Here is a 17,911-nt window from a genome sequence, read left to right as displayed (position 1 = left end):
ACAGGTGGCGTGACGGGAGAGACAAGTGGCATGACAGGAGAGACAAGTGGCGTGACAGGAGATATGTGGAGAGACAGGTGGCGTGACGGGGGACAGGTGGCGTGACGGGGGACAGGTGGCGTGACGGGGGACAGGTGGCGTAACAGGAGACAGGTGGCGTGACAATAGAGACATGTGGAGTGACAGAAGAGAGGGTGGCGTGACAGGAGAGACAGGTGGCGTGACAGGAGAGACAGGTGGCGCGACAGGCGTAGCGGGACGCGCCCTGGTCAAAGTGTCCTTACTGGCGAGCGACCCGCGCGCCGGTGACGTCAGAGCGGCCGCAAGACGCGCGCTCGCGTGCCTTTATGACTGCAACCCCGTGCCGGTGAGACATGTGACAAGGACAGGTGGCGTGACGGGAGATAGGTGGCGTGAGACAGGTGGCGTGACAGCTGTGATAAGAGACAGGTGGCGTGACAGCTGTGATAAGAGACAGGTGGCGTGACAGCTGTGATAAGAGACAGGTGGCGTGATAGCTGAGACAGGAGACACGTGGTGTGACAGGCGTGGTAGGACGCGCCCTGGTCAAAGTGTCGTTGCTGGCGAGCGACCCGCGCGCCGGTGACGTCAGAGCGGCCGCGAGACGCGCGCTCGCGTGCCTTTATGATTGCAACCCTGTGCCGGTGAGACATGTGACAGGAGACATCATCATCATCGTCATTTCAGCCACAGGACGTCCACTGCTGAACATAGGACTCCCCCAATGACTTCCACATCGCACGGTTGGTAGCGGCCTGCATCCAGCGCCTTCCTGCTACCTTTATCAGGTCGTCGGTCCACCTTACGCAGAACTGACGGCCGATGGGGCAGCAAGGTTCTGGAATGGAGGCCGCGTACCGGAAAACGCCGTAGCAAACTGGGACGTCCACCCACAAGGTGGACCGACGACAGGAGACAGGCGGCGTGGCAATTGTGACAGGAGAGAGGTAGCGTGACAGGAGAGATGCGCGCCGGTGACGTCAGAGCGGCTGCAAGACGCGCACTCGCGTGCCTTTATGACTGCAACCCTGTGCCGGTGAGAACTAAAGCCTGGTCCGTGAGCACGTCGAATCCCGTCCAATGACCCCAATCTGCCCATCCTTGTCCCTCGCACGTAATTATGTTGCTGTCGCGCTCGCACACTCACTGCGGGCGCCCGTCGCACAGTCGCGACAGCAATATAATTACGCGCGAGCGATAAGGATGGGTAGCTTGGGGTCACTGGACGGGATTCTACGTGCTCACGGACCAGGCTTTAGTCGTATTATAAAGCCTACTGGAACTTATTTAAGCCAGTGCCATTGAAGTAGCAATGGGCAAGGCACATAGTACGCAGAACTGACGGCCGATGGGGCAGCAAGGTTCTGGAGTGGAGGCCGCGTACCGGAAAACGCAGCGTGGGACGTCCACCCACAAGGTGGACTGACGTCATCATAAAGGTAGCAGGGAAACGCTGCACGCAGGCCGCTACCAATCGATCAACGTGGAAAGCATTGGGGGAGGCCTATGTTCAGCAGTGGACGTCCTATGGCCGAAATGATGATGATGATGATATTTCCTCTCGTTCCCACCGCTGCAACTCCTGTGTAGCCAGGATCTACAACTTGCAACAACCCAACCAGTGAAGGTCAAGTTTGTCCCGGGGGAAAGTTAAACTGTCATTGGGCCCACAACGAAATTAATCAGAAGATAATTTAGCAATCAAGTCGAAACTATGGAATTTGACACCAAGTCAATTGACATAATTTTTACAAGCTGTCAAAGTGCACCAATCCCATAATATTTATGTTGTAAATGTTTGTTCCAGTTCACGGCGCTGATGAGCGAACTACCCGCGGAAACCCAAGCGATGGTGAACGGAGTCGTTCAACAACACGTTAGAAGGACTTCCAGCAGTAAGTACACTTATCATCATCATTTTAGTATCCACTGCAGGAGCACGACTCTCTAATATAGAGGCAAATAGAGAATTTAGCCTACACTCCCCATGCTGGCCAGACGGGTTGGGGAGGCATTATCATTTCAGCCTATGGCCACAGAATAATAAAGTACTACGTACAGAAGTTTTACTTCGCGAAGGTATTTAAAAAAATGTATGCTCAATGTCATTAACAATATGGTGTAATTTAGCCTGTCTCAAGAGTCAAGCAGCATTTTGTTGACAAACGTCAGTGATCGGCACTGCGCCGAAGCTATAGGGCTGACTTCGGTAAAATGATGTGACGTGAGGTGCCAAACTGCGGAAAATGGCGGAGGAAATACATGATTTAGCATGAATTATCATGAATTAACTACTTATTTACCTCTTAGTGTCTTGAGGCAACTTAAAAAAGTACATTTTGTGTTTTTATTATTATTTAGGCAGTTAAATACTGCACAGTATTTAGTACACCATTTTCTTTATTTTCTTCCATCATATACAAGAATACGCGTGCGTGAGTCAATGTTCGCTCGTATGTGAGGCCTTGTCGAATAGTATCCTGTAGGTGGGCCATCGTGCGTGTTTTGTTTTCGATGTAAACTCGCGGAGATGAACAGGCCTGGTATGGCCCGGTTGCCACCAAAACGGAGCGGAGAAGTGTTTTGAATAACCAGGACCTTGCTAACTAACAAACCTTGGTGGGAACCGGGCCTATTCGTCATTATAGGTGTACCTATGACTTGGAACTTGTTACATTTGATTATGCAAACACTATCTTTCCGCCTGCGGCTTCGCTTCGAATTTTGTCTGTCACAGAAAAACTTTATCGCGCGCGTCCCTGTTTCAAAAACCGGGATAAAAACTATCCTATGTCCTTTCCCAGGACTCAAACTATCTCTATGCCAAATTTCTTCAAAATCGCTTCAGTTGTTTAAGTCGTGAAAGCGAGATAGACAGAATATGTCAAAGATGTTTGCAAAGATGTCTGTTATTTTAGATGTCATAAAAGAAATTTACTACGAACATAGCAAATCAAAAAGAAGCATAAGACAAATAAGAAACGAAAAGCAAAGAAAAACACTGGAAGAAGTCGAAAATGTCTTTATTTTCATAACAAATATTTAACTTTAACCTTATCAATATCTGTCCAGCTGGCAGCGACAGTCCGCTGCGTACCGTCAGTAGCACTAGCAACTCGGGCGCGGCCGAAGACGTATACTCGCGGATACGGAAGACCACCAGCGAGATACACACCTACACCGCGCAGCATGCTAATGGTAAGTAAACATTTTTAACCGTTGAGTGTCACGTTGCCTCGTCACTCGTGTCACGTAGCCTCGTCACTCGTGTCACGTTGCCTCGTCACTTGTGTCACGTAGCTTCGTCACTCGCGTCACGTAGCCTCGTCACTCGTGTCACGTTGCCTCGTTACTCGTGTCACGTTGCCTCGTCACTCGCGTCACGTAGCCTCGTCACTCGTGTCACGTTGCCTCGTCACTCGAGTCACGTTGCCTGGTCACTCGTGTCACGTTGCCTCGTCACTCGTGCCGCGTAGCCTCGTCACTTGTGTCATGTTGCTTCGTCACTCGTGTCACGTTGCCTCGTCACTCGTGTCACGTTGCCTCGTCACTCGTGTCACGTTGCCTCGTCACTCGTGTCACCGTGTCTCGTCACTCGTGTCACCGTGTCTCGTCACTCGTGTCACGTTGCCTCGTCACACGTGTCACGTTGCCTCGTCTCTCGTGTCACGTTGCCTCGTCACTCGTGTCATGTTGCTTCGTCACTCCTGTCACGTGCCTCGTCACTCGTTCCACGTTGCCTCGTCACTCGTGTCGCGTAGCCTCGTCACTCGTGTCACGTTGTCTCGTCACTCGTGTCACGTTGCCTCGTCACTCGCGTCACGTAGCCTCGTCACTCGTGTCACGTTGCCTCGTCACTCGAGTCACGTTGCCTGGTCACTCGTGTCACGTTGCCTCGTCACTCGTGCCGCGTAGCCTCGTCACTTGTGTCATGTTGCTTCGTCACTCGTGTCACCGTGCCTCGTCACTTGTGTCACTGTGCCTCGTCACTCGTGTCACGTTGCCTCGTCACTCGTGTCAGGTTGCCTCGTCACTCGTGTCACTTTGCCTCGTTACTCGTGACACTTTGCCTCGTCACTCGTTCCACGTTGCCTCGTCACTCGTGTCCCGTTGCCTCGTCACTCGCGTCACGTTGGAAGACCACCAGCGAGATACACACCTACACCGCGCAGCATGCTAATGGTGAGCACAACCGCATCATAAAATATTCATCTAAAGTCCGGTCGCCGAGCACGTAGAATTTCGTTTAATGACCCCAAGCTCGCACACTCATTTCGGGCGCCCGTCGCACAGTCGCGACGGCAAATTACGCGCGAGTGATAAGGATGGGTAGCTTGGGGTCGTTGGACGAAATTCTACGTGCTCGGCGACCGGACTTTATCTATCATCATCATCATTGCAGCCACAGGACGTTCACTCTATCTTTTTTGTTTTATGCATAACAAGACAGTTATTTGACCACAATCGCACCTGATGTTAAGTGGGATGCAGTTTAGGATGGTACATATTTTATCGGTCCTGTAAGTGCCTTTTCACTCTCGCCTTGAAAAGGCCCGGCAGCAGGCAGCGAAGTCCAGTCCCTAGCTGTTCGCATTATAAAAGATTATCTATCATCAAAGCGACGATAGCCGAACGATAAAGTGAGCTCACTGTGACACAAGCATATTTAGCTTAGTACGAGGGGCTAACGGGACTTAAAAAAACATTAATGAATATAATTTGGACTAGGGCTAAGAAGAAGCAGGGAAAGAAAACACACTTACCCCTGAGCCATACACATCGCGATTATCCAAAGATTCCCGTTATAGCGATGTGTCACATGTGTGTAGTCAATTATTCGCGTATACAATCCGAAGATTCACTCTAGCGGCCGGTTCACACATGTCTCCGTTTTATCGTGTACGTTTTTTTTTCGTCGATTTATGTATTACTGTATACAGAATACTGTGTCATGTGTGAAGTCGCTCATACAACTACATACGCCATCGACGAAAAAAAACGTACACGATAAAACGGAACAGTAAAACGGAGACATGTGTGAACCGGTCGTAACGCGATGTGTGTAACCAACTATTCGCGTATACTTCGGTGCTTTTTAGGGTTCCGTAGCCAAATGGCATAAAACGGAACCCTTATAGATTCGTCATGTCTGTCTGTCTGTCCGTCCGTCTGTCCGTCTGTCCGTCCGTATGTCACAGCCATTTTTTTCCGAAACTATAAGAGCTATACTGTTGAAACTTGGTAAGTAGATGTATTCTGTGAACCGCATTAAGATTTTGATGCAAAAATAAAAAAAAATATAATAAATATTGGGGGCTCCTCATACTTAGAACTGAAACTTAATTTTTTTTTTTCGTCAAACACATACGTGTGGGGTATCTATGGATAGGTAAAAATGATATCGAGGTTTCTAAAATACTTTTTTTCTAAACCGAATAGTTTGCGTGACAGACGCTTCCAAAGTGGAAAAAAGTTGGTCCCCCCTCTAACTTCTAAAATAAGAAAATTAAATATTTAAAAAAAAACATATGATGTATAAATTACTATAAAAACTACCAACAAAAATTGTTTTGAACGAGATCTAGTAAGTAGGTTTTTTTTAATACCTCGTAAATGTCGGCCGTTTGGTGGTGTGGTTCAGAGCGGACTACTATGCCGAGAGGTCCCGGGTTCGATTCCCGGCCGGGCAGAAATTGAAATGATGAATTTTAATTTCTGTGACGGGTCTGGGTGTTACTATGTATAATATGTATGTATTTAAAAAAAAAGTATATAAGTAGTATATCCGTTAAGCTAGCACCCATAACACAAGCATTAAGTTGCTTACTTTGGGGCTAGCTGGCGCTGTGTGAAATTGTCCAAAGATTTATTTAAAAAAAAAAAAAAATCGTAAACCGCTTATTACCGCGTAATCTTTCACACAAATAACTTATATAAAAAATAATTTCATAAATCAATGGTACGGAACCCTTTGTGCGTGAGTCGGTTGGCCGGTTTTTTGCATAGTCGCAAGAATTCGCTCCGCTTTCAAATGTCGCCCGACTATTATCGCGATGTGTGTGGCCCAGTAGATCTAAGATGTGCATTTCGATAAACTTTTATCGCGCCGTTTTATCGATTTTTCGCGATAAACTCAAACATTTGTCTATAAATCGCGCGCATGCTAACCCTATCCTAAATAGTTTTGTGTTTTTTATCGTATTTAAATCTTGTTTCAGCGGAGTGCGGCAATCATATGTCGAGCAAGGACTCCGGCATCAGCCAGATGTCTGACGTCACGCTGTCCAACCGCGGCCACAACGGAGTGCCCAATGGGCATTACAACGCGTAAGTTAAAAACTAAAATCCGGTCGCCGATCATGTAGGATTTCGTCCAATGACCCCAAGCTACCCATCCTTATCGCTCGCGCTTAATTATATTGTTGTCGCGACTGTGCGACGGGCGCCCGCAGTGAGTGTGCGAGCGGACTTTAATAAAACTCATTTATTTTTGCAAGTAGGCTTTCAAAAAGCGCTTTTACACGTCCCAGTATTTCTTTAACCCTATCACTAATTCTGAACAATAAGTGGGCCAGTGTTGAGAAGATTTTAAAACCTTTACCTGTAGGCGTAGGATGCACACCGCGATAAACTTCTATCGAGCCATTTTATCGATTTTATGTGACAACCCCATACATTTATCGTGTAAAATCATCGATAAGATTTTATCATGGCGCGCAACCTAGCCCGGCTGAAGATGGCAGAATTGATGCCACCATATTTTGAACTTTGGTGAGATAACATTAGCTTCAAATCCAATGATAAATATTTTTCACTCTACCGGTTACAGGGTTGACGCACTCTGTAAATAAGAAAGATATGGAAACTTCATCAAGTCATTAGTGTCTACTGCAGGAGCACGACCATCTCTAATTTAGTATCAAATAGAGAGTTTCACATTCATACAGGAACAACATCCGAATTCTCGAAAAAAATTATATTCCCATACTTATTAGCTGATTACTGATGACAATTCGTATGAAAATGTGAATTTTGTTTGATTTAAACTTCCTTCTCTTGGGGAAAGTTGTTCATCAATCCTTTTTGTTTAATCCATATTTAAACCGGCACCCTGTATACTATTATTTGTACTAATCTAATAATGTGTATCTACCCTCAGAGAAGCACTGGCGCGCGCGGCCTCTGCAGACAGTTCTGAAGAAGCTCCCAGCACTAAAGAGTCTTCGCCGGTACCGCACGCGAGGCTCGACTACCCTCACGCGCACGGGTGAGCTAATTTCAACCTTATTGCCTGAGATTAAGGTCCAAAATCAGTTTAAAATATTGGAGCTAGAGAAATGTAAGTTTAAAGGAGGTTCCCAGTACTAAAGAGTGCTCGCTTGTACTTCAAGGGAGGCTTGACTACCCTCACGCGCACGGGTGAGCTAATGACAACCTTATTAAAATAAAAAAAATCATAAAATTAATTTATTTTTGCAAATAGGCTTTAAAAAAGCGCTTTTACACGTCCCAATATTAACCCTACCACTGCTTCGGGACAATAAATGGGCCAGTGCTGAGAAGAAGCAGCGCAAGAAACTCAGTCACTATTGTCAGCCTCCTTTTCAAGGTTTTACAGTCTTTAAAATATACAAATTATAGTCATAAGTATTGATGCGAGCTAGGTAGTTAAACATTCCAAACATTTTTATCTTTTATATAATCATCAACTTTATAGTAGCCCTTTTTCATTAAGGTGCTTTTGATATGTGCTTTAAATTTATGAATGCATTGGATTAAGGTCCAAAATCAGTTTAAAATATTGGAGCTAGAGAAATTTAAGTTTAGAGGAAGCTCCCAGCACTAAAGACTCCTCGCTAGTACCGCACGCGAGGCTCGACTACCTTCACGCGCACGGGTGAGCTAATGACAACCTTATTGCCTTAGATTAAGGTCCAAAATCAGTTTAAAATATTGGAGCTAGAGAAGTTTCAGTTTAGAGGAAGCTCCCAGCACTAAAGTACCGCACGCGAGACTAGACTACCCTCACACGCACGGGTGAGCTAATTTCAACTTTATTGCCTGGGATTAACGTTCAATTTGATTCACAGTTTGCAAGCATTTCTAAAGTCCGGTCGCCGAGAACGTAGAATTTCATTCAATGACCCCAAGCTACCCAACCTTATCGCTCGCGCGTAATTATGTTGCTGTCGCGCTCGCACACTCACTGCGGGCGCCCGTCGCACAGTCGCGACAGCAATATAATTACGCGCGAGCGATAAGGATGGGTAGCTTGGGTTCATTGGACAAAATTCTACGTGCTCACAGACCGGGCTTTAGGATGGTACATGGCCGTGAAAAGGCTCGGATTATAGTCTTCAGGGAAGACAGCAGCAGGCAGCGAATTCATGTCCCTAGCTGTTCGCATTATAAAAGAGTCATCGAAACGCTTAGTGCGAGTGGTGGAATGTCGACACTGTAGGGATGGTACGCCAACCTGTGTCTGGTTCCCCGGTGATGGAAGGAATAATGTCAACCTTATTGCCTGGGATTAAGGTCCAAACAACTCGGTATTCTTCATTCCATCAACAACCGGTACCTTCATATCACACCCTCACCTACACTACCTCCATCTATTGGAAGGTTTTGGAACTATTTACAGCTTATACGGACGGTTCTCCTTACCTCAACCCTCCGTATTCAATGGGTGGCCTTGTAGGACAGTACGTAGTAATTCGGTGGCTCACCCATAGATGGCGTTGTACGGTTTTAAAAGGCGATATCATATGATTTTTTCTTGACTTTAAGATCTTAGTGATTTCCTAATATTGTATAATTACTTATTTACATTCCTACAATAATACATAATAACTAAAATTTTTGGAAGTGACCAATATATTTTGTGATATTTGTGTGTGATATATTGGTCACAAAGAAATTACTATGAAAATACAAATCATCATTATCATTTCAGCCATAGGACGTCCACTGCTGAACATAGGCCTCCCCCAATGATTTCCACAATGGCCGGTTGGTGGCGGCCTGCATCCAGCGCTTTCCTGCTACCTTTACGAGGTCGTCGGTCCACCTTGTGGGTAGACATCCTCCGCTGCAACATTAATATCAAATCAATATAAATTTTTTGTTTTTTTCGCAGAGAATTCAATTCAAGTCACCTTGGCAGAGACAAGATGAAACCTTACGAAACGGACGAGAATGGATATATCATTACCAAATGTAAGTTATTTACACATCACTACTTATTTAAACCTTTTTAGGGTTCCGCATCCAAAGGGTAAAAACTTAACCTTATTACCAGGCCTCCGTCACTCGCCTATGCCGGCCGAGATAATTACCTACAGCGCGCGACAACTTCAAGTTGCAAATCAGTCAGGGCCGCCACGCGCCTGTGAGCACACGCGTATTTCTATACACGTTCGGTCGATCATCGTCGCAATCAAGGTTTATTGTTCCAACAGCACTGTTTTCTTTAATGGAAAATCGTAATATTTGGGAATAATAATTAACTGTAGTAATTTAAATAATTAAAAAAAAACTACACTTTAAATAATTTTGAAATGCTTATGACAAAAAACTGTAGAAAAAAAATATTTTAGCATAAAAACATTAACTTTAATTCACTGTGTCTGTTTTCCGACACTACACCGTTTAAAACTGTTTGTCTAATTTCGAATTATCGCAACACTGAAGTTTATTAATAGGTACTTTAGAGGTGGTACGATTATAGAAACACCACTAGATTAAAGTTTACCAATCGTAAATACAATAAATGCTTCTTAAAATTAAGTTTTTATTTACTTTACTTTTCTTATACAACCCTGACGCTTGTGCCGTGAGGTAGATCAATTCTGAACACAAAAAAATTGCGCTCTTGTGAGCGTAGTAGTAAGGTGCGATTTCGAATGCACCATGTGCGTTGGATATTTGGCATTATTATTATTATTACCGTTAAAATGTCGGCATCTGATCCTAAACAAAGGATTGCAATTTCTGTTGCTACTATTATGTATTCTGTGCTATTACTAAGACTCCACCGTCTGTCTATCACCAGGATATATTGTATAGATCGTGTCATCCACTCGGCCGCGCCCCAGCAATGTCTGGTCTCGGTCGCGCGGGGTGCGGGGAGTGTGGTCCGAGCAAGCCGTAAGGCATTACTGTAGTGTGCGTGTGCACTCATGGATGATTTAGCGTGTACCGATAACACTCAAACATCAGCGGAAGAATGGTGGGGTGCGTCTTCGTGGATGAAACGATCATACAGGGTGGAAACGATAAGTGATCTCACACGATTATTTCTAAACCAGACAAGATATCGAAAAACTGGTTACTGATCCTGAAAGTGCTTTACGAGCTCTTTCAAACGGTATTAGTAATAGTTTACAGAATTAAGTGAATCTATCCGAAAATTCAATGTTTTCAGCCTCCATACTAAATGTATGCCAGCCACACAATATTAGAGTGTTAAATGTTTTCATTAAAAACTAAACACTTAAAATGAACTCGTAATGCATTCTTATTTAAAATTATACATGGAAAACATTGGTTTTAAACTTTATTTGCTATAATATTATCAAGACATGAGTGCCATGACTGTGTGTGAAGTACTAAATGTATGAAAGCTGGAAACATTGAATTTTCGGACAGCTCCAGTTAATTTTGTAACTTATATTGGTACCGTTGGATAGAGCTTGTGAAGCACTTTCAGAACCAGTAACCAGTTTTCGGATATCTTGTATAGTTTAGAAATAATCGAATGAGATCTCTTAACGTTTCCACCCTGTATGTATCTACAACTTGTACGGAACTTTCAGAACGAGAGTCCGACTTGTATTTACCCGGTTTTTTTCTAATTTCATCGCATCTTTCACAGCGGGCCTCCGCGAACAAGAAGTCTTAGAAGCCCTATGCAAGCTTGACGCGACGCAAGCGCCGCCTGAACAATGGGAACGTCTATTGCTGGCCACACACGAGCTGTTGAAATATGGAGATTGTCGCGCGCCCTGCGAGTATTTCAAGTAAGCACTTTTTTATGCATAACAAGACAGGTTCGTTCGTTACAGCTGACAGACGTCCACTGCTGGACAAAGGCCTCCCCCAAGGATTTCCACAAAGACCGGTCCTGCACCGCCCGCATCCAGGCACCTCCCGCGACCTTCGCCAAATCGTCGGTCTACCTAGTGGGAGGCCTGCCCACGCTACGTCTTCCGGCTCGTGGTCGCCACTCCTTTCCTGCCCCAGCGACCATCAGCTCTACGAGCTATGTGCCCCGCCCACTGCCATTTGATTTTAGCGACTCTGCGGGCTATCGCCCGTATTCACAAACATTACTATGAGGTCTCACTGTGCGCGTGGACGCACAGGGTGACTCACGAACCGACACACAGGTCGACAATAACAAAAACAACCCGGCTCCAATAGATGTGCTTCTAGTGTCGTTTGAAAGGTCTTACCAAGACGAACAACTTTTACTATGGCCACCAGCCTCAGATCTAGTTGTGTTCGAAGATAAACATACTTTTTTGCAAAATGGTCCCGGCTCCAATAGTTATGTTTGTGGTGTCATTTCCATCCATCATCCTTTCTACACACCTACCTTATATTTAATTCTTAAATTCGATTATTGTGATTGTTTCAGAAACATCGTCAGGGTGGCGCTGGCAGCGCTGACGATCGAAGAGGGCTCGGGCGACAAGGAGAACACTGAGAACGCTTCCAACGCACAGCAGTCGTCAGGTAAGCTAATATCGTGGGCGTAAGGTTCTTTTTCAGGGGGCCTGGCCTCCGGATTATCAAGATTCTACTGTGTTCGCGCCTTGCAGACGCGATGGAATTTTATAAATAAAACACGGAAACTGCTTATTTCGTTGTATTCTTGAGACGTTACAATTTTGATGTTGTTCGATGGGAATCCAAGAGAAGTGAATTCACACAATGTTTAACTCAATATAAAGTATTGACTGACAAAAGTATATGATGATCATAAGTGCCACTTGTGGTCTAAACTGAATAAATATTTTTTGATTTTGATTTTGAATAATTATGATAAGGTGCGAGTAGGGCCGCAACATACTGTATTCACTAGTTACATACTTAATCTGTCATTTATTTATTTATTTACAAATGATTTCAGTTTGAAACTGATTTACTCATAAAGTTAATATACCTAGCGGAATACAGCAACAACTGAGCGAGCGAGATGTCACTAGCAGCAACACTGTGTGATAAAAAGAGATGTGTGATGCCGTCGCCGTTACGTCAAACAGAACCGTTTTTTGCACCTATTTGACAGTTTGGAGGCACTTTCAGCGTGCCAATAACGCTGAAAATTTGAACTGAGATATTTTCAGATTTTACGTAAGTGAAATCGTGGATTTTAATGAGAAATAGTGCTTCAGAAACGGGGTGACTAGTGCAGTGATTGATTTATTGTACAAACAAATGATATCCAATGTCATTAAAAATCGGTTTCGTTTGACAGCTCGTGGTTGTTGCTCTATTCCGAAGGAATATTAACTTTATGCGATTTACTACATACTAAAGACTAACCACTTAACCCGTCCAGGCTGGGGCACGGCCAACGAGCGCGCCGCGGCCGAGGCAGTGAAAGTGTTAATCTGGCTGTGCCGGCGATCCGAAACGCGCGCCCAGTGGCTGGACTACTTCGACCTTATACTGCTGAAGCTTATCAACGCTTACGGAGCTTTAAACAAGGAGGTAAGAAGGGGAGGGACAGGGTGACAATAGTGTGGGGACAGGGTGACAATAGTGTGGGGACAGGGTGACAATAGTGTAGGGACAGAGTGACAATTGAGCCAGGACGGGGTGACAATAGTGTGGGACAGGGAGATAATAGTGGTAACAGGGTGACAATAGTGTGGGGACAAGGCCACTATAGACTGGACAGATTGTCATAGAGTGGGGACAGGTCGACAATATAGCGAAGAGTGTAGGCAAGACGTTATCAACAGAGGTTTTGACAATCTGTCAAATGCCAAGAAGGAGATGAGTACAGACAGGTCGAATAAGAACTAGACACACGGTGGTGTGTATAGATAAGTCGTCTACAGGGAAGTTAGTGTAAAACAAGCCTTTAATATAATTATGTGGAGGCGGTGAAAGTGTTAATCTGCTGTGCCGGCGATCGGAGACGCGCGCCCAGTGGCTCGACTACTTCGACCTTATACTGCTGAAGCTTATCAACGCGTACGAAGCACTTAATAAAGAGGTAAGGGACAGGGTGACAATAGGGTGGGGACAGAGTGGGAGATGGACAGGGTGAAAGTAGTGTGAGGACAGTGTGACAATTGAGTGAGGACAGGGTGACAATAGTGTGGGGACAGGGTGACAATAGTGTGGGAACGGGGTGACAATAGTGTGTGTGGACAGGGTGACAATAGTGTGGAGACAGGGTGACATATCGATATAAAGTGTGGACAAGTCGACAACAAAGAAGAGTGTAGACAAGACATCAACAAGGGAATTGACAAGCCGTCAAGCGCTGAGAAAGAGGTGAATGTAGACAGGTCGAGGTCGAGGTCAGTATACAGGGAAGTAACTATAAAGACAAGTCCTCAATATACATATACGGAGGCAGTGAAAGTGTTAATCTGGCTGTGCCGGCGATCCGAGACGCGCGCCCAGTGGCTGGACTACTTCGACCTTATACTGCTGTAGCTCATCAACGCGTACGGAGCGTTAAACAAGGAGGTAAGGGACAGGGTGACAATAGGGTTGGGACAGGGTGACAATAGTGTGGACATGGTGACAGTAGTGTGGGGACAGGGTGACAATAATGGGGACAGGGTGACAATAATGGGGACAGGGTGACAATAGTGTAGGGATAGGGTGACAATAGTGTGGGGACAGGGCGAAAATAGACTGGCGACAGGGTGACAATAGTGTGGGGTGTCCCCCAGGCGACAATGTAGCGAAGAGTGTAGACAAGACGTTATCAACAGAGGTATTGCCAAGCCGTCAAGCGCCAAGATGGAGGCGAGTATAGACAGGTCATCTACTGGGAAGTAAGTGTACAAACAAGCCTTCAATACATATGCGGAGGCGGTGAAAGAGTTAACCTGGCTGTGCCGGCGATCCGAGACGCGCTCCCAGTGGCTGGACTACTTCGACCTTATACTGCTGAAGCTGATCAAGGCGTACGGAGCGCTTAACAAGGAGGTAAGCGGGACAGGGTGACAACAGTGTGGGGACAGGGTGACATTAGTGTGTGGACAGGGTGACATTAGTGTGTGGACAGGGTGACAACAGTGTGTGGACAGGGTGACAGTAGTGTGGGGACAGTGGCAATAGAGTGGGGACAGGGTGACAATAGTGTGAAGACAGGGTGACAACAGTGTGTGGACAGGGTGACAATAGCGTGGGGACAGGGTGACATTAGTGTGTGGACAGGGTGACAAATGAGCCAGGACAGGGTGACAGTAGTGTGGGGACAGGTCGACACTACATTAAAAAGATAATGTAACCGTTAGAACCATGTTAGCGAATCTTCGCTCTATCACTTAATGTCTGATACTTACTGACGGTTTTAAGATTGAATCTTTTATGAAAAATAGATTTCTTTGTAGGTAGGAATATACGGGCAGAAATTTCAATGATGAATTTTAATTTCTGTGATGGGGCTGGGTGTTACTATGTATAATATGTATGTATTTACAAAAAAAAGTATTTAAGTATGTTTGTATCCGTTGTCTAGTACCCATAGTACAAGCTTTGCTTAGTTTGGGACTAGAAGCGTAGTATAAAATGTCCAGGGATATTTATTTTTCAGTGTAATATTTTGAATTGTTTTCCGCAGGTGATGCGAGCAGTAGACGCCGGTATGCCGCACATCGCTCAGGCATTGCCGGCACAACAGGTAACTATATAATCTATATAAATAAAAATGAATTGATGTTCGTTAGTCTGATTAAAAAACTCGAGAACAGCTGGGCCGATTGAGCTGATTTTGGTTTTAAAATGTTTGTCGTAGTCCAGGGTAGGTCTAAACGGTCAGCAAATACGCGCGCGATATTGTTTTTCTGTGACAGACAAAATTCCACGCGGGCGGAAAGCTAGTTAAATATAAATATAGTTTCAATGTGCTTCCACACGCAAAGCTTTTCGTGGCGCTATGTAAATGTAAAACATTTTTTAGTTAAGGCTTCGTATGATTTGATTATTTAACCAATGCCAAGTATTACGTGTCAACTTTTGGCGTGTTTAGTGCAAATTCGCTTGCAAAATCCCCCCTTCATTGAGTGTACTGAGGGCCTAGTAAGAGTTTTTATTAAACGCGCTCACAAGTGAGCGCGTCAAAAAATTACATTAAGAGCCATTTTACATTTTCGTGCGAATTTCTAAGATTTTGGAAGCATGAATTACTATCTTAAGCAACACCCAGAGATTATTTAATAACTGCGAAAGATAGGTCAATCCTTGTTGTTGACCATTAATGAAACGGATTCACTAAAACTCTTTTGCTTAATTCACAGTGCCCCATCTCCCACAACCATTTTACGAAAAAATTGCCGCAGACTCATTTTCAAAGTCCTGTATCTATTATTTATGCTCATATAATAAGCTTAAAAATATATAAAAATCATCGGACATATATTCTTGTAGTCCATTAATGAAATAGATTCTTGAATTTCATTACCATTATTGAGTAAAATCTAAAAATAATTTGGCAAATTTGAAGATTAACGTCACATTTTGATCGTGGTTTTTGGTTTAAAAACACAGCATAAACTGCAATAAAAGTATCCCAAATTAAAGAATATTCATTGTAGAATTAATTTCTACAGTTATTGTTTAAATATTAGTAACCACTTTGTCAAAATATTGATGTGAGTATCAGTATAAATTACAATGCGCAAGCCGACATCGATTAGTATGGCGCGAGCGCCCGTCAAGGCAGGACCTGTGTCATTTTTCCCGCCGTGACGTTTACGTGCGTTCGTGTCGTAAAGCGGTGATTTGTACGGCGACCAAATACATTTGATACTATGCCGAGAGGCTGTTTCGAGTCGGCCGGCCGAGCAGAAATTGAAATGATGAATTTTAATTTCTTTGACGGATCTGGGTATAACTATGTATAATATGTAGGTACCATGTATTTAATTAAATAAATAAATTATAAAAAAGTATATTCATTATGATAGCACCCTTAACACAAGCATATTGGTTGCCTACTTTTGGACGCGCGAGATGGCGCTGAGAAATTGTCCAAAGATTTGTTTATTTATTTATCCGCTTTGAGTTTTGTTTCGTGAAGAAGAAAAAGAAGCGTTTTGTTTTGTTGTTAAATCTATACTAATAAAAGAGGAAAGATTTAATTGTTTGTTTGTTTGTTTGGAGGCAATAGGCTCCGAAAAAAAATTCTTTCACGATTTAGAATCCTAATTTTTTTCTATGTAGGCTATAAAATATTTTCAAAAACTTTAGTCCAAAGTCTTTGATAAAATTCGACGTTTAATAAATAAATTAGATAACATGTTAATACTTTTTTTTTTCAGTACGATTTTAGTACTTGTTTTTCAGAAATTCTACGATTTAACTAAACTTCTAAAGTGTTTATATTTTATGCATAATTTATTAACTTCTAAAATATACATATATCCTATTGATAGATGACGTGCTTCGTATTTTATTAAAATTATTACCTGACTAGGTTAAAAAGGTGTGGAATGTTATTTTGGAGATAATTTGGTTCCATAGAAATATAGAGAGATGCTAAGTAATGCGCTGAGTTCGAAACTCAGTGTCGTATTAGAAATTCACACACACAAAGAAATCAAATTATGTGCTCATTATCCATTGCGGTATCATCACTATGCAAGCAATATAAACTGTTTACATAATGACGTCGCTACTGTCATCATTGCTTTCACAAGCAATATGTTCCAATTTGTCCCTTGTCACATTTCCCTTTAGTTTCTGTGATCTGTGCTTGTTTCTAAGTTGATATCAATGAAATATTCCTTAGTACTTTTGATTTAAATTATTATTTTTTTATTTTGACACGTGTTTGAAAAATCAAGGTCAGATTACAATAAAATAACAAGTGAAAACGTAACATTGCATTGCAACTCGCAATTTCGCAATATTGATGAGGAGATTCCATTGGAAAGTCTGTATTCATTCCTAGAATTCCCCTAACACCATCAAATTCAAGAGAATTCAAGAGAGTGCAGTTTCCCATCTCATGCTTAGGGACCACGGTTTAAAATAGTGTGGTTGCATAGAGCCTGCAATGGGCAACCGCGTGCGCAGCTGCTCATACTAATTTTCGATACAAAAGCAAGTGTTGGCGCCCTCACGAGTTTTAGCGGAGTTCCATATGGTAGCGGGAGTAGACTTAATGGAAATCTATGCTTCTCCGACGACCAGTTGTATGTGGAATACTCCAGAGTATGCGCACACAATAGCCTGGTGATTTTAGCACCTGAAGGAAAAACAAAAAAACATTGTTTACAAAGAAATCTGCGGCAGGTGTAGTGTTTTAATTTTGTTTTAGAAAGATCTCATAATTTTGTAAGTATTCAAATATTTAAACATAATGATGTGTAGATTTTATATCAAAAAATATAATCATTTAACAAAATTAATTTTCTTAGAATATTTTAATTCTATTAGAACCATTTTCCACTTCATCGCAGAAGAAGTCGCGGGCAAAAAGCTAGTATGAAATATGTAGTATTGCCCGCGGCTTCACCCGCTTGAAATTTAGTTTGTCACAGATCGTCATAAATTATAGCCTATACATTGTTATTCTGGTCGACGCCAGGGATGGATGAGCGTCGCTGTCGCTGGCGACAGGGTCTTCTGGTTCAGGGTTCATGGCGTAGGTCTCAGGCAAAATGAAATCTACTCGTAGAAATTAATAAACTCA

At 43.5% G+C, this 17,911-nt stretch overlaps 1 protein-coding gene across 1 annotated transcript; it reads left to right on the top strand.

Annotated features, from left to right (window-relative positions):
• The first annotated feature begins 985 nt into the window (after positions 1–985).
• On the top strand, positions 986–14,908 carry LOC135084773 (uncharacterized). The gene is made up of 11 exons (XM_063979512.1): positions 986–1,057; positions 1,829–1,916; positions 3,094–3,219; positions 6,240–6,348; positions 7,181–7,288; positions 9,158–9,237; positions 10,895–11,039; positions 11,660–11,757; positions 12,587–12,738; positions 14,083–14,199; positions 14,837–14,908. Exons 1-11 carry the CDS (start codon positions 986–988, stop codon positions 14,906–14,908), a joined length of 1,167 nt encoding a protein of 388 aa, XP_063835582.1.
• The last annotated feature ends 3,003 nt before the right edge of the window (positions 14,909–17,911 follow it).

Source organism: Ostrinia nubilalis, chromosome 27 (genome assembly GCF_963855985.1).
Source record: "Ostrinia nubilalis chromosome 27, ilOstNubi1.1, whole genome shotgun sequence".
Lineage (NCBI taxonomy): Eukaryota > Metazoa > Arthropoda > Insecta > Lepidoptera > Crambidae > Ostrinia > Ostrinia nubilalis.
This window is presented reverse-complemented; position numbering and strand designations above follow the sequence as displayed.

Coding starts and splice junctions, on each gene's coding strand:
- LOC135084773 (XM_063979512.1), top strand. CDS start 986: ATGCGCGCCGGTGACGTCAGAGCGGCTGCAAGACGCGCACTCGCGTGC. Junction 9,238..10,894: donor TGGATATATCATTACCAAAT/GTAAGTTATTTA, acceptor CATCTTTCACAG/CGGGCCTCCGCGAACAAGAA. Junction 11,040..11,659: donor GCGCCCTGCGAGTATTTCAA/GTAAGCACTTTT, acceptor TGATTGTTTCAG/AAACATCGTCAGGGTGGCGC.